Genomic DNA, 22,657 nt, shown 5'->3' with positions numbered 1-22,657 from the left:
AGAATCTCAAGCAGGTTCCGTGCTGTCAGCCTAGAGCTCGACATGGGGCTTGATTTCACAAATTGTGAGATCATGATCTGAGCTGGAACCAAGAATCAGACACCCAACGACTGAGCCACCCAGGCACCCCTATTTTTCTTATTCTTAACTGACCTAACAGTAATAGTTTATTCAAAATAATAGCATCAATGTATTCAATAATGTTTGGTCATCTTTTCATCTTATGTATGTACATGTAATATATACATGCTTATCATATTTATATATAAATGAAATGAATGATAACAATGATACAGGTGATGGGAGAAAGAAATTAGCATTATTTTGTTATTATAAGGCACAGTCCCATGAAGTGATATACTGGTACCTGAAAGTGGACTTGGATTAGTTGTAAAGGTATACTGTAAACTCTAAGGCAACCACTTAAAAAACAAAAAAGTATAATTGATAACACTGGAATCATATGAAATGCTTGTTTAAAAACACAATAGGCATGGGGCGCCTGGGTGGCTCAGTCGGTTAAGCGGCCGACTTCGGCTCAGGTCATGATCTCGCGGTCCGTGGGTTCGAGCCCCGCGTCGGGCTCTGTGCTGACAGCTCAGAGCCTGGAGCCTGTTTCAGATTCTGTGTCTCCCTCTCTCTGACCCTCCCCCGTTCATGCTCTGTCTCTCTCTGTCTCAAAAATAAATAAACATTAAAAAAAAAAAAAATTTAAAAACACAATAGGCAGAGGGGCGCCTGGCTGGCTCAGTTGGTGGAGCATGCAACTCCTGATCTCAGGGTTTGAGTTCAAGCCCCACACTGGGTGTAGAGCCTACTTAAAAATACATAAACAAAAAACAAAATAAAACCACAACAAGCAGAAAAAGAGAAGACAAAAGCAGGAATAAAGACAATAAAAAATATTTATTATGTATAGAAGTAGATATCAATCCAACTATATGAGTAATCACTTTGAATGTCAACAGTATAATTACTGTAACAATTAAAAGAGACTGTCAGGGTGAATTAAAAAACATGGCCCAATTGTGTGTTGTCTGTAAAAAACCCACTTTAGATATAGATTAGACATAGATTAAAAGTAAATGAATGGATGGATAAAGAAGATGTGGTATATATACACAACACAGTATCAGCAATCAAAATGAATGAAATCTTGACATTTGCAACTATGTGGATGGAACTAGAGGGTATTATGCTAAGTGAAATTAGAGAAAGACAAGTATCATACGAGTTCACTCATGTGGAATTTAAGATACTAAACAGATGAACATAAGGAAAGGGTAGCAAAAATAATATAAAAACAGGGAGGGGGACAAAACATAAGAGACTCCTAAATATAGAGAACAGAGGGTTGCTGAAGGGGTTGTGGGAGGGAGGATGGACTAAATGGGTAAGGAGCATTAAGGAATCTACTCCCGAAATCACTGTTGCACCATGTGCTAACTTGGATGTAAATTAAACAGTACATTAATAAATTTTTTTTTTCAACATTTATTTATTTTTGGGACAGAGAGAGACAGAGCATGAACGGGGGAGGGGCAGAGAGAGAGGGAGACACAGAATCGGAAACAGGCTCCAGGCTCTGAGCCATCAGCCCAGAGCCTGACGCGGGGCTCGAACTCCCGGACCGCAAGATCGTGACCTGGCTGAAGTCGGACGCTTAACCGACTGCGCCACCCAGGCGCCCCAATAAATTTTTTAAAAAATAAATGAATGGAGAGAAATATACCATGCCAACACTAATCAAAAGAAAGCAGGAGTAGCTATATTAATTCTAGACAGAGCAGACTTAAAAGCATGGAAAGTTATCATGGATAAAGAGGGGCATTACATAATGAAAGAATCAATTCTTCAGAAAACATAACAATTCTTAATGTGTATATGCCTACCAACAGAGCATCAAACTACAATCAACAAAAACTGTAAAACTGCAAGGAGAAATATATGAATCCACTATCATAGTTATTAAAACACTTCAACATCCTTCCCTCATAAATGAACAGATTGAGCAAGCAGAAAATTCAGGGGAACTCAACCACACCATTTTCAATTGAATATAACTGACATCTACAGACCACTTCATCCAATGACAGTAGTAGTCACATTGTCCCCAAGCTTACACAGAATATTCCCCAAGACAGACAACATTCTAGGCCTTAAAACACACCTTAACAACGAATAGAAATCACACAGTGCTCTCAGACCACAATGAAATTAAACTAGAAATCAGTAACAGAAAGATCAGTGGAAAATCCCTAAATACTTGGGAGGTTAAATTTTCAACAACACATGAGGGGCATGTGGGTGACTCAGTCAGTTAAGAATCAAAGTCTTGATTTTGGCTCAGGTTATTATCTCATGGCTTGTGAGATAGAGCCCTGCATGAGGCTCTGTGCTGACAAAGCAGAGCCTGCTTGGGAATCCCTCTCCCCCCACTCTCTGCACCTTCCCTGTTCATACACCCGCACTGTCAAATTAAAACAAAAAACAAAAAACAAAAAAAAAAAACTCTCAAAAGAAATTTTTAAATATTCTGAACTAAATGAAAACAGAAACACAACTTACCAGAATTTGTGGGATGCAACGAAACTAGTGTTTATCCTAGGGAAATTTATAGCACTATATAGCACATTAGAAAAGAACAAAGATCTAAAATGAGGGGCACCTGGGTGACTCAGTCCCTTGAGCATCCAAATCTTGATTTCAGTTCAGGTCATGATCTCACAGTTCGTGGGATCACGCCCTGCATCAGGCTGTGCGTGGACGGTGTGGAGCCTGCTTGGATTCTCTCTCTGCCCCTCCCCTGCTGGAGCACACTCGGTCTCTCAAAAACATAAACTTAAAAAATAAATACATAATATCAGTAATCTAAGTTTCCTTTTCAGGAAAACATTAAAAGAGCAAATCAAATCCAAAATAAGCAGAAGAGGGGCACCTGGGTAGCTCAAGTTGGTTGAGCGTCCGACTTTGGCTCAGGTCATGATCTTACGGTTAATGAGTTTGAGTCCCAAATTGGGCTCACTACTGTCAGTGCGGAGCTCACTTTGGATCCTCTATCCCTCCCCTGCTCTCTCTCTCAAAAACAAACATTAAAATAAGCAGAAAAAAATAAGAATTACAGCAAAACTCACTGAAATTGAAAACAAGAAATCAATAGAAAAATACAATGAAACCAAAACCTGGTTCTTTGAAAATCACTAAAATTGATAAGGTTCTAGCTAGGCCAAGAAATAGAGAAAACACAAACTACTAATATCAGAAATGAAAGACACGACAGAAATACACATTTCATGAAAATTAAAAGAATAATAAAGGAAAACTATGAACAACTTCTATGCCCTTAAATTTGATAACCTAGATGAAAGAGACCATTTTGTTGAAAGGAACAGTATTCCAAAAGTCACACAAGAAATCAGAAAATGTGAATAGGCCTCTAATTATTCACGAAATTGAATCAATAGGGGCACCTGGGTGGCTCAGTTGGTTAAGCATCCAACTTGGGCTTGGCTCAGGTCATGATCTCATGGGAGTTCAAGCCCTGAATCAGGCTCTGTGCTGACAGGCTCTCTCTCAGCCTCCTGCTCTTTCTCTCCCTCAAAATAAACTTAAAAAAAAAAAAAAAAAATGAACCAATAACCTTCCAAAACAGAAAGCACCAGGCCCAGATGCATCTGCTGATGAGTTCTAACAAATATTTAAAAGAACTTTGGGGCGCCTGGGTGGCGCAGTCGGTTAAGCGTCCGACTTCAGCCAGGTCACGATCTCGCGGTCCGTGAGTTCGAGCCCCGCGTCGGGCTCTGGGCTGATGGCTCAGAGCCTGGAGCCTGTTTCCGATTCTGTGTCTCCCTCTCTCTCTGCCCCTCCCCCGTTCATGCTCTGTCTCTCTCTGTCCCAAAAATAAATAAACGTTGAAAAAAAAAAAAAATTAAAAAAAAAAAAAATAAAAGAACTCATACCAATTCTCCATCATCTCTTTCAGAGGACAGAAGCAAAAAGAATACTTGATAACTCATTATATGAGGCTACTTTTACCTTAATACCAAAATCAGACAAAGGCAACACAAGAAAAGGAAACCACAGATGAGTACCTCTGATGCATATTAATGCAAAAATTCTAAACAAAATACTAGCAAACTGAACTTAACAGCACATTAAAAAGATCACACACACACGAGCAAGTGGGATTTACACCTGGAAAGCAAGGAGAGTTCAATATGGGAAAAGCAATCACTGTTATACATCACATTAACAAAATAAAGGACAAAAGCCACATGATGATCAATTGATACAGAAAAAACTTTTGACGAAATTCAAAACCCTTTCATGATAAAAACACTCAACAATCTACAAATAGAAAGAAACTACCTCAACATAATAAAATCCGTAATTGAAAAACCCACTGCAAATATCACAGTAAACATGGAAAGACTTAAAACCCTTTCCTAAGATCAGAAACAAGGCAAGAATGCTCACTCTCACCACTGCTATTCAACATACTACCAGAAGTTGTAGCCAGAGCAGTGGGGTTGTTTTTTTTTAATTTTTTAAATGTTTATTTATTTTTGAGACAGAATGCAAGCAGGGGAAGGGCAGAGAGAGGAAGACACAGAATCTGAAGCAGGCTTCGGGCTCTGTGCTGACAGGGGTCAAACTCATGAACCGTGAGGTCATGACTTGAGCCAAAGTCAGACACCTAACCAACTGAGCCACCCAGGTGCCTCAAACCAGAGCAGTTTTTTAAAAAAAGAAATAAAAAGCATTAAAAAAAGGAAAAGAAGTGACATTCTGCCTGTTCACAGATGACATGAGCTTCTTTGTAGAGAAGCCTAAACATTCCACACAGACATACAAAATGTTTGAACCAATAAACAAATCCAATCAAATAAAACAGCAGGATACAAAATCAAGACTCAAATCAGTTGTGTTTCTATACACTAACAACGACCACTCAGAAAGGGAAACAAGAAAAGCAATCCCATTTACTATAGCATCAAAAAGGATAAAATATTCAGGAATAAATTTAACTCAAGCAATTTGTACATGGAAAACTACAGAGCACTGCTAAAAAGTCATCAAAGGTACAAATAAACGGAAAGCTATCCTGTGCATGTGGACTGGAAGACTTAATATTCCACCCAAAGCAATCTACAGATTCAATGCAATTCCTATCAAAATCCCAATGACATTTTTTACAGAAATAGAAAAAAAATTTCCTAAAATTCATATACAATGTCAAGGGACCCCAAATAGCCAATCTTGAAAAAAAGAAACAAAGTTAGATGCCTCACACTTTCTGATTTCAAAACATACTAAAAAAGCAGGGCCTGTGGCGCCTGGGTGGCTCAGCTGGCTGAGCATCTAACTCTTGATTTCGCTGCACTTATAATCCCAGGGTCATGGGATCGAGGGTCCTATCAGGCTCTATACTGAGTGTGGAGCCTGTCTGGGATTCTCTGTCTCTCTCCCTCTGCCCCTCTCCCCAGCTCAGGTGGTCTCTCTAAAAGAAAACAAATAAATAATTTAAAAAATCCTTCTAAACACACTACAAATCAACAGTAATTACGATGATATGGTAGTGGATAAAAGACAGATATAAAGACTAACAGAACAGAATAGAAAGTCAAGAAATATACACTTGCATATCTGGTCAAATGATTCTCAATAAGGAGGCCAATACCACTCAAGAGAAAAGGGCAGTCTCTTTCACAATCAGGGCTGGGAAAACTGGGTATCTACATGTGAAAGAATGATCTTGGACCCTTCCTTACACTTTATATATAAAGGTGTAAGTGGCTCAGGGGGTTGAGTGACAGACTCTTGATTTCAGCTCAGGCCATGATCCCAGGGTTATGGGATCAAGCCCTGCATCAGGCTCTGCACTGAGAATGGTGGAGCATGTTTAAGATTCTCTCTCCCTCTGCCCCTCTCTTCTGCTCACTCTCTTTCTCTCTCCCAAAAAAACCCTACAAAACCCAAGTAACAACAACAACAAAAAAAACTTCAAGGGGGGGGGGGCACCTGGGTGGCTCAGTTGATTGGCATCCCACTCTAGATTTTGGCTTGGATCATGATCTCACTGTTTGTGGGTTCATGCCCCACTTGGGCTCTGTCCTGACCGCGGGGAGCCTACCTGGGATTCCTTCTCTCACTCTTCCAAAAACAAAAATTTTAACTCAAAATAGATTAAAGACCTAAACGTAAAATCTAAAATTACTGAACTCTTGGGGTGCCTGGTGGCTCAGTCGGTTGAGTGTCTGACTTCGGCTCAGGTCATGATCTCGCGATTTATGAGTTCAAGCCCTGCATCAGGCTCTGTGCTGACAGCTCAGAGCCTGGAACCTGCTTCAGATTCTGTCTCCCTCTCTCTGCTCCTCCCCTGATTGCTCTCTCTCTCTCTCGTTCTCAAAAATAATAAACATTAAAAATAAATAAATAAATAAATAAAATAAAACTACTGAACTCTTAGAAGAAAACACTGGGGAAAAAGCTTCAGACATTAGATTTGGCATTGATTTCTGAGATATGACACCAAAAAACACAAGCAACAAAGTAAAAAAAATAGGACTACATCTGCATGTCAAAAGGAACAATCAAGAGAGTGAAAAGGCAATCTATGAAATAAGAGAAAATAATTGCAAATCATCCATCAGATAAGGGACTAATACACAGAATAAAGAACTACAACTCAACAACAGATGACAACCCTATTTTAACAAACAAGCAAAAGACCTGAATAGACACTTATACACATGGCCAATACACCCATGAAAAGATGCTCAACATCACTAATCATTAGAGAAATGCACATCAAACCCACAGTATCACCTCACACCTGTAAGGATGGCCACTATCAAAAAAAACAAAAAATAACAAGTGTTGACAAAAAACTGGAACCCTTGTATACTATTGGTGGAAATGACAAATGGTGCAGACACTATGGAAAACAGTACGGAGGTTCCCCAGAAAATAAAAAATAAAATTATCATATGATCCAGCAATCCTACCTCTGGGTACATATCCAAAAAAACTGAAATCAGGATCTTAAATACATATCTGTACTCCCATGTTCATTGCAGTATTATTTACAGTAGCCAAAAGCAGAACAACCCAATTATCCATTGATAAATGGATACAAAAAATGTGATAAATATAATGAAGTATTATGCAGCCTTAAAAAAGGCTACAACATGGATGAACCTCAAGGACATTATGCTCAGCAAAAAAAAAAAAAAAAACAACAAACAAACAAAAAACAAAAAACAGTTATAAAAGACCAAATACTGTATGATTCCATTCATACAAAGTATCCACGGTAATCAAAATCAGAGAAATATAAAGAAAGGTGACTACTGAAGGCTGGGTGGAGGGGTGGAGGGAAATTAGTGTTTAGTGAGTATAGTTTCAGAAGTTATTAGAAGATGAAAAAGTTCTTGATACCTGTTGCACAACAATGTGAATACACTTAACTGTACATTAAAAATGGTTAAAATGAACTCAATATTATGAATTTTTTTACAACTAAAAAATTCTTATAAAACTGTTTAAGTAAAAATAACCTGATAAAAAAAAGAATCTATCAGAAAAGAGAATGAGCTCTTGGAAAGTAGTCAAAGTGAACAGTTGTGGAAATTTTTTTTTTTTTTTAAAGAATGAAGGAATGATGTGAGCTTGAACATTATCATTAGAAATACTATCATGAGAGAAGGTGGAATATGCTTTCTCTGAAGGGAAATGCTGAGGCAGGGAAGGCTGGGATGAGGGCATTAAGAACTGAGCTTCTGAGAGCAGAAACTGGGGTTCAAACCTAGCTCTAATGCCACTTCCTAGCTGGGTTACCGTAAGCAAGTCACTGAACTCTTCTGATCTTCAGTTTCCTCATATATAGACCAGAAATAATAATACCTACCTTAGAGGACTGGGAGGAACCTATACTTAAAGTATGTCTGTTACCTACTAAAGGTTTATTAAATGTTGGTTATTCTCCTTCTAGAGCTTGCACAAAAGAGACTGGAATTTTCTTCTCAGGCCTGGGGCCTTTAAGGTAAGGAAACTGGGAGCTCTCAAATATCAAGAGGTTGCCCCCTCAAGATGCAGGGTGCTCTTGCACACAACGGCAGTGTATAGGCTTTGGTTCTGTCACTCACCCAAGCCCCGGCGTTTTCTCACTGGCTCCACCATCCAAGGTGCTTTCCCTTTCTCCAATAAGGTGATCACATTTGGTCTCCGAAAGGAAAGTCCTGCATTCGGGAAAAACATCAGAACTGAGCAGGATGTGGATGCCACAGATGTCAGGGCCAAGCCCCATGTCAATGGGAACGGGGGTTTATGACCACAAAGGGTACACAGAAGACGTAAAGGGCAGGCGGAAAAGGAGGATGAAAGTTCAGTTACAGTGAGAGGTGGTGCTCATTTCTAACTCTACAAAGCCAACTATGGTCTTGAAAAGTCAGGCCAGAAACTCCTGAGTCTATTGCCTTTAGCTCCCACTCCCACCTTCTTTGATCTGTTTTGGGTCGAGGGGCTGGGGCTCTGCAATCCACACTTGTTCATCAGCAGCTCCCTATCAGCATCCACCAGCAACCAACCAGCAACCACCACCAGGGGCTCTGCTGGTTTTCATTTTTCTTTTTCCTGCACTCTCAGAACAAGCCTCAGCCGGACTCTTCATGACTGTAACAGACTAGTCAGCACACCTCTCTCTTCCTTCAGAAGTGTGAGTCCCTTCAAGTCCTAAAAACCCCAAACTCTCCCCTTTGTATGCCTAGCCCAAGGATGGTGGTGGCTGCAACCTACAGTTATCATCTATCAATCAGCTGTGTCCACTAGTTACCTTTTAACAGTACCTGCTGATTCCTTTTATTAAATTCTCTCAAAAATTTTGAGGGTGCCCTCAAAAGGTTACATATATAGTTACCATATGATAGCAATTCCACTCCTAGGTATATACCCCGAAGAAATGAAAATACATGTCCACAAAAATATTCATACACGAATGTTCACAGCAGCACATTCATAATAGCTCCAGTTAAAAACTGCCCAAAGGCCCATCAACTGATGAATGGATAAATAAAATGTAGAATATTATTGGCCATAAAAAGAAGGGGGCACTGATACATGCTACAATGCAGATGAACCTCAAAAACATTACGTTAAGTGAAAGAAGTCAGGCACAAAAGTACCACATACCTATGATTCCATTTCTATGAAAAGCCAAGAACAGGCAAATTCATAGAGACAGAAAGTGGATTAGTGTTTGCCTAATCTAAAGGAATTAGTGGGCAAGGAGAAATGAAGAGTGATTGCTAATGGGTCTGGGATTTCTTTTGGGGTAATAAAAATGTTCTAAAACTGACTGTGGTGATGGATGTACAACTCTATAAATATTTAAAACCACTGAATTATATACATTGTATATATATGTGAATTACACATCAATACAGCTGTTAAACAATAAAACAAAACTGTAGTGGCTTCTGTTTTCCTGACTAGACTAATTTATGTCCCACAATAGGCTGGTTGTGGATTATGGTGGTGGGGGGCGGGGGCAGGCCTTACCGAGTGAGACCAGATTCTGGTAGTTTTCCAACATGACGTCTTCATACAGATCCTTCTGAATGGGGCTCAGCCACTCCCACTCTTCCTGGGAGAAATAGATGGCCAAATCCCCAAATGTCACTGGCACCTGAAACAGAAAATCACATGTCCTTTCATCATGGGCTTATGCTTCCACATGGCTAGAGACAACAAGGAACTTGTTCCTAAAAGGGGACATAAATGGTGCCAGGAATCTTTTCAGGAAACATTTGGGGTTCTGAGGCCAAGAGGGGCAGGTATATTAAATAAAATAAATACAACACAATATGATATGATTTAGCTATTATCAAAGACTGTGTCGGAGCGCCTGGGTGGCTCAGTCAGTTGAGCATCCAACTTCAGCTCAGGTCATGATCTCATGGTTTGTGGGATTGAGCCCCATGTCAGGCGCTGTGTTGACAGGCCATAGCCTGGAGCCTGCTTCAGATTCTGTGTCTCCCTCTCTCTCTGCCCCTCCCTGCTCTCACTCTCAAAAATAAGTAAACATCAAAAAAAAAAAAAAAAAGACTATCACAGGGGCACCTGGGTGGCTCAGTCAGTTGAGCATCCGACTCTTGATTTTGGCTCACATCACGATCCCAGGTTGTGGGATCAAGCCCAGCATCAGGCTCTGCTCTGCATGTGGTGGATCCTGCTTAAGATTCTCTCCCAGGGGCGCCTGGGTGGCTCAGTCAGTTGAGCGTCCGACTTCGGCTCAGGTCATGATCTCACAGCTCGTGGGTTCGAGCCCCGCGTCAGGCTCTGTGATGACAGCTTAGAGCCTGCAGCCTCCTTCAGATTCTGTGTCTCCCCCTCTCTCTGTCCCTCCCATGCTCATTCTCTCTGTCTCTCAAAAATAAATAAATAAACATAAAAAAAAAAAAAAAAAAGATTCTCTCCCCTTCTGCTCCCTTCCCTGACTCATACACTCTCTAAAAAATAAATAAAGACTGCCACATAAAAAGCATAGCAACTTGGATTTACTGGGCACTGACAAAGGAAAAGCATTTTTCTAAGTACCCTACAGGTACTGACTCATGTTAGCCAGTGACTGGGGCACTGCTGAGAGGATCACAGCAATGTTACAGATGAGTAAACAGGAGGCCCAGAAGGGGAGGTGATTTATGGAAGATCCACAACTAGTGAATGGAGGAGATGGAATTCAATCTGAGCAGCTGGCTTCTGATTCATGCTCCTAACCACATACTCTCTAAAGAGCATGTGACTAAACTACACAGGCCCAAGATTCTTCGTAGAGGTAATCAAGGTTACTAATCAGTTGATCTTAAATAGGGAGATTATCCTGGATTATCTAGGTGGGTGATGTAATCACAGGAGCCCTAACAGTGGGGAATTTTCTGTAGCTGGAAGAGAACAGAAAGGAAGTCAGGGATTTCTGAAGCCTGATTTGACCTGCTATTGCTGGCTTGAAAATGGAAGGGGACCACGATGAAAGAAGGAACTGAATATGCTAATAACCAATGAGTTTAGAAGTAGACCCTGAACCTCAGATGGGACCACAGAGCCAAGCGACACCTTTATTTCAGCCTCGTGAGACCTAAGGCAGGCCAAGCTGCACTCTGCCTGACCTCTGACCCATGCACGAACTGTGTGCCATAAATACATGCTGATTAAGCAGCCAAGTTTGCAGAAATTTGTTATAACAACAACAGAGTACAAACACACATAACTTATAGGGCAAAAATGTTTGTTAGAGAAACTGCGTTCAAGGTGTTTACTGTAGAAAATCAGTTCATCATCTAAAGTGGTGAAGCACGGGGCGCCTGAGTGGCTCAGTCGGTTAAGTGTCTGACTTCAGCTCAGATCATGATCTCATGGTTCGTAAGTTCGAGCCCCACGTCGGGCTCTGTGCTGACAGCTCATAGCCTGGAGCCTGCTTCGGATTCTGTGTCTCCTCCTCTCTCTGCCCCTCCCCTGCTCACGTTCTATCTCTCTCTCTGTCTCTCAATAATAAATTAACGTCAAAAGAAAATTTTTTTTAAGTGGTGAAGCATGTTTTTTAATAGGAGGCTGACTCACTGGCCTGATCCCAACAAACCCAATCTGAATATAAGATTATGTGGAATTTCTTACACACAGAGAGATTTCCTCCTTGTATGTATGGGTTGTACAAGTGAAAACAAAGCAACATTAACAGATTAACTCTAGAGCACAGCCTCGAATCTTCCTCTGCCTCAGAGGTCTTGCCTGGGCACTCAGGTCTACCTCGAGAAATCATGGTGGCTCCCCTCTTCTGTCTGAGGAATAGCGCTGGCAGACACCCTGAAGATGCTGGACAAATAGGTGAATGGCCATGGGTACACTGAGAAAAAAGGAGAGGCAGGCACTGAGTGGTTACGTGGGGTGCTAGAGCTCTTATGCTCCTACCCTCCATGGTGATGGGAGGAAACAGAAACAGGTCTTGGATGGGATTCTGTCAGGTAAGAAGTTTCCATTGAAGGAAAGCAAATGGCCTATGTCTTACAAGATGAAACTTCCCCCCAAGAAGAATCGCTATTTACCTTGGACTTGGACTTCCCTCGTGCAGCAGGCATCCTTTCCTCCCCGTTGAGGGTCCACATTTGAAGAAGGGCAGAGGGCTGAGAAGGTGGGGCTGGGGGAGAAGAGAAATCATGAGGACGACAGGTCCTTTTGGGTGTTCCCAGAGTCTTTAGGATACAAATCCCCTGGCCCCTCCCCCTGGTTACCCATGCACGTACACACGCACACACACACACGCATAGACACACACGTGCATAGACACACACGGAGGGATGACAGAACAATTTCTGCGGCATTCCTGCCCCTTCTCAGGGTTGGGAAAGGGCAATGGCCAATGCTATCTGCACCCAAGACAACAAAAGGTTCCAGATCAGGAGGCAAATGAGACACGAAGACACCTATCCATTCATTTGGCAAGCATTTGTTCAGTTTCTACTATATGCCAAGCATGTCCCAAGTGTTGGGGAAAAAGGAGAGTTAAAGCAGAAAAATACCAGCTCCCATGTACTTTACTCCAACAGGAATGGGCAATACAGAACAGTGGGGCATACAGAACAGTGTCAGCTGAGATCATTGCTATATTTAAAAAAAAAAAACAACACACACACACAGAGGAAGGGGTAGAGTGATGGGAGTGGTTGGGAGAGGCCTCTCAGAGGATGCAACATTGAGTTAAGGTTTGAATGTAGTGCGTGAGGCACTTGGAGAAGAACATTCTAGATAGAGATACAACAGGTGCAAAGACCCTACAGCAGGCACGTGCTTGGTGTGTACAGGGAAGTGAATGGTGTGCTGAAGAATGAGGCGGAGAGTGGTGGCCTAGGAGATGGCTGAGGTCAGGAGAGAGCCACGTCATGAAGACGGTCAGGAGCACTTGGAATTGATCCTAAGTGTGATAAGACATCACTGAGAGAGCGGGGTCTGAAGAGTGATAGATCCGACTTAACATTTAACAAAATTTATTGGGTGGCTATGTGGTGAATGAACTGTGTCTGCTGGTGAGGGGTGGAGGGGACACAGGAGCTGAAGAAGGAACTCATTAGGCAGGTATGCGTAAATCCAGCAGAGACTTCAGTGGCCTGGATTAGGCCCCCTCTATCACTCTGAACCTGTTTTTCTACATGCGTGTCATTAGCCACTGGTGACAACTGAGTTCTAGAAATAAGGCTAGTGCCATTGAGTGTTTAATGTTATTTAATTTCAGTTAATTTATTACTAAAGTCATAATAAAATAATAAATATTAAAATAAATGAATTAAAATTTAGTTATCTAAAATTAAACACTGGGGCGCCTGGGTGGCTCAGGTGGTTAAGCGTCTGACTCTTGATTTTGGTGCAGGCCATGACCCCGGGGTGATCAAGTCCTGCATCAGGCTCCACACTGAAAGTGGAGCCTGCTTAAGATTCTCTCTCCCTCTGTCCCCATTCCCCACTCATGCTCTCAAATAAAATAAAAAAAATTTTTTTAATTAAAAAAATAAATAAAGGGGCGCATGGGTGGCTCAGTCAGTTAAAGCATCTGACTTCAGCTCAGGTCATGATCTTGCCTTTCATGGGTTCGAGCCCCATGATCTTGCCTTTTGTGGGTTCACAGCTTGGAGCCTGAAGCCTGATTTGGATTCTGTGTCTTCCTCTCTCTCTCTGCCCCCACTGTCCCCACTCATACTCTGTATCTCTCTAAAATAAACATTAAGGGGCGCCTGGGTGGCGCAGTCGGTTAAGCGTCCGACTTCAGCCAGGTCACAATCTCGCGGTCCGTGAGTTCGAGCCCCACGTCGGGCTCTGGGCTGATGGCTCAGAGCCTGGAGCCTGTTTCCGATTCTGTGTCTCCCTCTCTCTCTGCCCCTCCCCCGTTCATGCTCTGTCTCTCTCTGTCCCAAAAATAAATAAACGTTGAAAAAAAAAAAAAAAAAAAAAAGAAAATTTAAAAAAAAAAAAATAAATAAAATAAAATAAACATTAAAAAATAACAATAAAAAAATTAAAAATAAAATTAAAAACTAATCTTCAATTTACTGTAAAACTTTGAAGGATGTTTGAAACTGGCTGTGTGAATCTACTTTTCCAATGGTAAGTTTTATGAAATTTAAATACAGATCAAATAATGTAAATTATGTATCTGAATTGAGGTGCACTGCATGTATAAAAAACACAGATTTCAAAGACTTAGTATGAAAAGAATACAAAATATCTCATTGGTAATTGTTTATATTGATTACAAGTTGATGCTTAGAATATATTAAGTTAAATAAAATATGCTAAAATTAACTGTAATGATTTTTTTTTTTTTATTTTTCCAATGTTGCTGCTGGAAAATTGAAAACTGTATGTCTTGCATTACATTTCCACAGGACAACTACTCTCTACTAGAGTCTACACCATTCTATTGCCCCATTTCCTTCATAGCACAAGCTGCCTCCTGAAAACGGCTTGTTTATGTTTATGTAGGAACAATCTCCTTCACCTTAACTTGGGCTCCATGAGAACAAGCACTTTGACTGTTGCATTCACTGTTCTGGGAGCTAATAACATGCCTGGCACAGAGCAGTGCTCAAGAAATTCTTGTTGACTGAATCAATAACCAGTCCAGAATGCTTCCTTGCATGCTGAAATTGGGAGTGGAATGTAACCATTTTATGCCAAAATCATCTTACAGAGAAACATTTCTAATAGCAGTCATTCCAAGCCCTCTAAACTTGTCTTTTGGAGAAGGCCAGGGTCTAGAAAAGGCAGAAATGGGAGTATAATTTCCATTTTGAAAAATTTGAAATCTAGGAAAAAGAACAATAAAATGAACACCTGATTACTTTTTACCAAGTGTTAACATTTTCCTTTTTTTCTGAAATCATTTCAAAGTAACAGACATGATAGAAGTTCACGCCTAAATGCTTCAGCACACCTGAAGAAATACCATCATCACACCCCAGTGCCAACAATAGTGGATACGTCACAAATTGTTTTTTTTTTTTTTTTTTTCTATGACAAAGGAATAGCAGCATACGGTCTGGAAGACGGAAATAGGAATGTTTCTCTCTACAGATGTTCTTTTTTTTTTTCTCCCTTGAGGGTGGGGTTAGGGAAGATAAATGAAACCAAGGCCATAATTAAGTTTCAAGTTTGAAAATGGTCATGTTTTGATTCAAAATCCAAGTCATTGGGGAGCCTGGGTGGCTCAGCCAGTTAAGTGTCTCACTTCAGCTCAGGTCATGCATGATCTCATGGTTTAAGACTTCAAGCCCTACACTGGGCTTTCTGCTGTCAGCACAGAGCCTGCTTTGGATCCTATGTCCCCCTCTCCAGATCATTCTCTCCCCCGCCTCAACAAATAAAAAAAACTTAAAAAAAAAATTACAAAATGCAAGTCAGAAGATGACCTTGTACTGTTTAAGGGAACCTAGCCAGAAGAATGTTTGGTTATTATGCTTCTCTCTTTAAAAGAGAAAAGCAGGGCACCTGGGGGAGATCCGTCAGTTAAAGAACCAACTTTGGTCCAGGCCATGATCTCACTGCTCGTGGGTTCAAGCCCCGCATTGGGCTCTGTGCTAACAGCTCAGAGCCTAGATAGAGCCTGCTTTGGATTCTGCGCCTCCCTCAGTCTCTCTTAAAAAATAAACATTAAAAGAGAGAGAGAGAGACAGACAGAGAGAGAGAGAGAGAGAGAGAGAGAGAGAGAGAGAAAAGCAGTAATAAGCAAGAGTAGCAATCCTAAGATTAATACTAAGATGAATAAATACAGGGCACTTTTGCGAAGATCATCATTTAATCCTCGCTCCTAACTTGCTGGGGCAGGTACTCTCATTAGTGCCATTTCCAGACGAGGAAAATGAAGCACAGAGAAGTAGGGATTACTTGCCCAAGGTCATATAAGGCTGGGAACTGGCAGAGCCCGGATTCAAGCCGAGGGTGATCCAGATATCCCACTAACCACTCTGGGTCAGAGGGAAGGGCTGTGTCAAACATCACTCTGGAGTCAGACCACCCAAGTGTGATGACTATTTTCGTTAGCTGTGTTACCACGGCCACGTTACTGAACCTCTCTGCCGTTTTTCTCCCGTTAAACAAGAACGATACAGAACTACTGAAGTTGTCCTGAGGCTTAACAAAACTTGAACTCGGGTCCTATATCTCTCTCCTTCCTCATGCAGGCCTCCTTGCCAGTCCCAGAATTTGCTACCACAGCCCTGCCTCACTTCCTCACTCCTTTCTCTCTTTGTTCCAATCTCACTCTCTACCAGTCTCACCAGTCTAGTAACACTGCAACCTGCCTCCCACCCTCCTACCTACCACTCCCAGTCTCCCTTGCCCAGCCCTGACTTCTCTTTTCTCCGCAGCTCTCATTGCTAATGCACTAAGTGTGAGAGAACTAAAAAGGCATACACTGGTCTCTGCCTTCCTCCTTGGTACCACGGAACTCCTAAAACCCTTGTAAATGCTTAAGTGATAAGAACACTAGGAATGTTTCTTGTTTCAGTGAGGTGACTCTGGGTGGGCTCCTGGACAGGGTGTGGTCATCAGAAAGACCAAGCCATGAAGAGAAGAAGCCTGAAATTTTCAGCCTCAGACAAGGGGGCCTACCAAAAGTCTTAGATGCCTGAATTCTCTCTGCATTAGACTCCAGGGCAGGGGTGTGTTAAGTGATTTGTGGCCCTTGCCAATTTCCATGGTGTAAACACTCCCATTAGGGCCCCACCGTAAGCTACCAAACTGATGTCACTGAGCTTACAGCTGGGGAAAGGTGTACAGAACAGGTCTGTGAACTGGTGTGAGCCAGCCCCAGCACTCCGCAGCCACACAGCCTGAAAATAAAGCTCAATTCTTTGCCTGGGAGTTCTCCTACTTTTAATTATCATTCCCAAAGCATAGAGGTAATGCCTAGTTCTGTGGGACACACCCCAAGGCAGTTTCCTCATTATAGAAAACTACTGCTGGTTGGTTCTATTTCGTTTTGAAACATCCACATGACTTTGGCATCCTACGTCATAATAAACCTGAGCCTGTATTAATGTAATCATACTTTAAACTATTTACCAGATCAGTACATCCCTTGGCTTTTTTTCCCTTCCAATTCCTCAAGTACAACAGATTACTGCAGCAAGTGGCATCATGTCCATCCTGTAGTTTCTCATAGCTGCCTGAACTCAGCCATGCAACCCAATCTAGAAAAGCACAATCCTTGTTCACAAAACCATTTTCTCTGAGGAGCCCAGCACTGCTGGAGAAGAAAGAACAGCACTTTGGTATTAGATTATTCCAGATTCAAAGTTTGCCTCTACCGATTACTGGAGTAAAGAAAACCTACCTCACCATTAGCTGTTAGAAGTTTACATGAGCTACCTTTTCAAGAGTTATTTTCAGCAACAGGCACATGGTAATTTCTTCCCTTCCTTCTCTTCTCACTTTTATCTCAGTTTACACCAAGCATCCCAAAGACCAAAGAAGCCTGAGATCCACTGAAAAGGCTGTGGGTAGAATTCTCACAGAGTGCTGACTGGAGAGAAACTGCCACCACCTCAAAGGAAGATAATTTGGCAACATCTTTGAAAGCTGAAGGCACACACCCCCTCAACATAGTAAACCTCATTTCTGGTATTCGTCTTTGGAAGTCCTTGCATGTGGATAAAACGACACATAAGAGCATCCAGTGTGGCAAGACTTATAGGAAGAGGCAGTATGGTCCTGCGGTGAAGGACCTGTGCCTGGAGGCTGTCTGGGTTCAACTTCTAACTCTGCTACCCTTCCCTAGTGTACTCTCTGGGCCTCTGCTTCCTCCGCTGGCAAATGACGCAAGTAACTGACGCCACAGAACTGTTCTGAAGACTAAATGAGTGAAAGCACGTAACACACTTAAAACAGTGCCAGTGCTGAACAAATGTAAGTTACCAAGAGATTGGAGACAACCAAATTGCCCATCAACAGGGAAATGGCTAAGTGAGTGTTACGTGAACATGATGCGACACCAGGTAGATCTTAAAAGGAACAAAGTAACACCACATCAGTGCTTCTTCGTTGAGGACAATTTTGCACCCAGGGGACACTTGCAATATTTGGGGACATTTGTGGTTGTCACAGATGGGGTGGTGGTGGTAGTGCTCCTGGCATCTAGTGGGCAGAGGCCAAGATGCTGTTCAACACCCTACATTGCACAAGATAGCACCCCAAAGCAGAGAACGTCAACTGTGCCAAGGTGGAGAAATCTGCTGTACACGAATTGCGTGAAATGATCTCCATGATGTGATGTAATGACTGAAAAAGGAACAGAAAAACCACTTAGAGAAAATGAAATATTGAAAACATAATATATATGTTTGAAAAGGCAGACATGTTCTGGAAAAATAATCATGACATTGGCAGCAGTGACCGTCTCTGAAGAGAGGACCTAAGTTACTAGGCATGGGAAAAGAAAACTCAAAAATTCACCATCCCCCCACCCCATCTGCACTTTGGCATCATGTTTCATGCACATATAACTACCTCTTCAAAGCAACACAAATAAAATCGTGTAAATCCCACACTACCTCAGGGGAGAACAGTACACCTAGCCTGTCCTCTGAGACTCAAACGTAGTGTGGAAAGGGCTTGGCAATTTAAATTTAATACCAAGCTAACTTTTTTTTTTAACATTTATTCCTTTTTTGTGAGACCCAAAGTGCAAGCAGCAGAGGAGCAGAGAGAGATGGAGATACAGAATCAGAAGTAGGTTCCAGGCTCTGAGCTGACAGCACAGAGCCTGATGTGGGGCTTGAAAACCACGAATCATGAGACCATGACCTGAGTCAGACAACCAACTGAGCCACCCAGGCGCCCCAATACAAAGCTAACTACTTGATCCTAAAGTGAGGTTGGCAAAAACCAGGATGGGAACAAGTTTCAAAGACATACTGGGCAGCGGCCATGCCTCTCCTCAGGAGCAGACAACTAGGGTTCTTCCTCTCAGCCCCAACATCTCTGTGATCCTGGGGGGCTGTGCTGAGCACTGAACTGGGGGCAGGTCCTAATGTACCTGAGAACCAGGCACTTAATGAGCAACCTCATTGCTTCCCTTCAAAGTCAGCTTTTGCTGTACCAGCTATCAAATATTTATGACGATCACCCCTACTCTGATCCTGCCAGTCCCAGAGGCCAAGATAACAAGATACTTTCCTTAAGGACCCTAGTCTAACTGTACCAGAAAATATGGGCTTCGTACAGGAACAGATTTCCTCACTTGTAGGACGGGGCTAGGAACGTCCCTAATGCAGGAAAGCACAGCTGTCAAGACTGTCTTGGATAAAATATTGAAAGCACTTGTCACTCATGTCTCCTCCTCTTCCTCTACCAAATTAACTTACCTTATTACCCAAGTAAGCTCTCGGAGCTACAGCTCTCAACCTTGTTTGCACATTAAAATGTCTCAGGAGCTTTTTAATAAATATTGATGGCTGTGCCCAACGGCAGACTAATTAAATCAGAATCTCTGAGAACCAAGTCTGGGCACTTCTTTTTATTTTATTTTATTTTATTTTATTTTATTTTATTTTTTTACTTCTTTTTATTTTAAAAAAAAATTTTGGGGTGCCTGGGTGGCTCAGTCGGTTAAGCGGCCGACTTCGGCTCAGGTCACGATCTCACACTCCGTGAGTTCGAGCCCCGCGTCAGGCTCTGTGCTGACTGCTCAGAGCCTGGAGCTTGTTTCAGATTCTGTGTCTCCCTCTCTCTCTGACCCTCCCCCGTTCATGCTCTGTCTCTCTCTGTCTCAAAAATAAATAAACGTTAAAAAAAAAAATTAAAAAAAAAATTTTTTTAATGTTTATTTATTTTTCAGAGAGACAGAGTGCAAGCAGGGGAGGAGCAGAGAGAGAGGGAGACACAGAATGGAAGCAGGCTCCAGGCTCTGAGCTGTCAGCACAGAACCTGATGCAGGGCTCGAACCCATGAACCGTGAGATCATGACCTGAGCTGAAGTCAGGCGGTTCAACCAACTGAGCCACCCAGTTGCCCCCTGGGCATTTCTTTTTAAAGGAGATGCTGGAAACCAATTTGACAATAAATTTCATATATAAATAAAAATAAATAAATAAATAAATAAATAAATAAATAAATAAATAAATAAATAGAAAAAAAAAAAAAAGGAGATGCTAATGGGAAGCCATAGTTTAGAACCATTACCCCAGTCTCTATGAGCCTTGGGGTGGGGCTGAAGGTCTGACCTCTCCGGTAGAAACCCACACCTCAGTGTTGAAGAAGAAAAGCCTATGATGACCTCAAAGCCAAACTCTTGGATTCCCCAACCAAAGGATACCACCAAGTCACTGATGGTGGCCACTACTGGCTTTGGAACCGAATGAGATGCCCACGGGAAGCCTGGGTATTGATCCTGTGCTTAGTCCCTAATCCCATCACCCTGCTTTACCCAACAAAACGCTTGCCACTGCTTGTCATAAATTGAACCGTCTTCCTCCTGAATGCCAGTCCCAGATGGAGAGTAACCTGTCTTGTCCGTTAACTAGCACAGCGCCTGACCCATGGCAGCCGCTGGACTACGGAGTGAGTGACTCGGGCAGGCCGCAGACACATTCTCTTCTCGGGTAGAGAACATCATCCTTATGTCTTCTTTCCTCCAGCCCCTCGCCCTCTTTCCTATCTGCACACCTTGAGGGAGTCCATGGTGTGCCTTCATCACAGCTCTGACGATCCTGCCCTCCAGGGGACACCCCGCAACGTAGGGAAAGGTTTTTGCTTTCACACGTGGGGGAAAGGGGGGGGGGCTCTGCTACGGCCATCTGATGGGTAGAGGCCAGAGATAATGCTAAACATCCTACAGAAGGTAGGGCAGGGCAGCACCCCCCCCCCCACACACACAAAAATTATCTGGCTCGAAGAATCCACAACTCAAAGAAGGAAGACGCCTGGGCAGACACGGAAAAAAATCTCCAGACCCCTGTGTTATCAGCAAATCCTTCCCCTCAGGCTCTGCCACCTCCGACCCAGGTTATTCACCCCACAAGCTCCCCAGGGACACGTCCATCCTGGAAGACCCTGAGCCGCTGGTCTCCCCTCACACACCCTGCTGCTGGGCTCCCAAGACCCGACTATGAAAACTCCGGACCTAAGCTCCAACCTGGCCTTCAAGGTTACTTTCTAGGTGGGCCTGAAACCTCTACTCCGAGGCTCAACTTCGGATTTTCCTCCCTCGGATTTTTTCCGGGTGTGAGACCCCTGGGGTGACTACGCTAATCATTAAGCAATTATCGCCCACTGCGGCTTACTTGGGCCAGGCACCCTTCTACTCCAGGCTCACCCCAAGCCCGGCATTATGAACCGTCCGTGTTTTAGAGATGAAACTGAGGGGCAGCGGAGTGACCTCTCCAGGGGTCGCACGACTAGTGAGCGATGGAACCTGGAGCCCCAGGGCTGCTGCAGAGGAGACCGGTCCCAGAGGCCAGCAGGGCTCTGCCCCCCACTTCAAATACACACGAAGGCAGGCTCGCAGGCTCGGCTACGGGGGGCAGCGCCCCTCAGCTGGGAAAGGCCGACCGCGCACCCCCAAGCTCGGAAATGCAAACGGCAGCGTTCACCACCGCACCCCTACCTCTGCCACGACACGGCGCTCACTTAAGCGGCGCCAAGCCGCGGGCGGGGTGTCTCCCCTGCGTGACCGCGGGGAACCCTCCCACAGGGACGCCTGCACAGGGAAGGGGGAGACGACGGCACACGCACTCTCACCGGCCCAAGTCGCACAGCCGTCGGCGAGAAACGACCCCGTCGGTCTGGGGCGCACACCAACGCGCCCCACCAGCACGAGGCCTCGGAGCAGCACCCACGCACCCACATACCCACTCCCGACTGTCCAAACATCTTTCCTGTCTTACAAACGACCACCGCGCACGGCGGTCCTCGGACGCGCGCCCACCTGCCCACGGTCGGTCTGTCTCTCTCTCTCTCACACACACACATACACACAAGACGCAGAACGCCGACCTCCTCACGTCCCAGACCCGGTGCTCCCCTCAGCGCTGCCACTGGCGCGCGCTGCCCCGGGCCCGCGACCGACCCCGCGCCGCTCCGGACCCGCAGCCTCACCCCACCTCAGGACCCCGCGTCCCCTCACGACCCGCGCAGCCCCGCCAGAACCCACACTGCGTCACGACCCTGCGCCGCCCCAGGCCCACGACCCCTCACGACCCCGCGAGGCCTCGTCAGGAATCCACACTGAGTCATGACCCGCGCAACCCCCGGCCCGCGCCCCCCGCGCTCCCTCACGACCGCACGCAGACACACAACCCCACAGTCTTACAGACACACGCTCACATTCAACTCAGTCCTCCCGGATCGGGTCCCGGCGGAGACCACTGCGACAACTGCGCGGCACCCCGCGCCCCCAGTGCCTCTCCGCGCCTGCGCACTCCCCTCGGAGACCCCAGGCGCAACCGCCGGCCCCGCCCCCTCACACGCACAACACGTAGCAGGCCACCGCCCCGCCCCCGGACCGCCCCGAGCGCGCCGGGCCCCGCCCCTAAACAAAGCCACGCGGCGTGCACGCGCTCACTCTCCTCGGGCGGGGGCGAGGGGACTCCCCACACGCTGAGCCTGAGGCCCGCCC

The 22,657-nt window shown here is 44.1% G+C and overlaps 1 protein-coding gene across 5 annotated transcripts in view; it reads right to left on the bottom strand.

The window, feature by feature from the left end:
- Window positions 1-22,657, bottom strand: part of ZNF667 (zinc finger protein 667) — a 61,606-nt gene that overhangs the window by 4,601 nt on the left and 34,348 nt on the right. For 4 of the 5 annotated variants that reach the window (XM_086690793.1, XM_086690796.1, XM_086690797.1 and 1 more), the window contains exons 2-4: window positions 12,099-12,190; window positions 9,559-9,685; window positions 8,148-8,240 (exon numbers count right to left, since the gene is read on the bottom strand). In XM_086690793.1, the coding sequence (XP_086546919.1) occupies window positions 8,148-8,240; window positions 9,559-9,685; window positions 12,099-12,190 (312 nt within the window). Of the gene's footprint in view, window positions 1-8,147; window positions 8,241-9,558; window positions 9,686-12,098; window positions 12,191-22,365; window positions 22,498-22,657 lie in introns of those variants that run through there. The other variant, XM_086690794.1, reaches the window with a different exon arrangement.

Source organism: Puma concolor, chromosome E2 (assembly GCF_028749965.1).
Source record: "Puma concolor isolate L17-30 chromosome E2, mPumCon1.1.hap2, whole genome shotgun sequence".
Taxonomy (NCBI): domain Eukaryota; kingdom Metazoa; phylum Chordata; class Mammalia; order Carnivora; family Felidae; genus Puma; species Puma concolor.
Note: the sequence above shows the minus strand (reverse complement) of the source record. Positions and strands in the feature narration are given on the sequence as shown.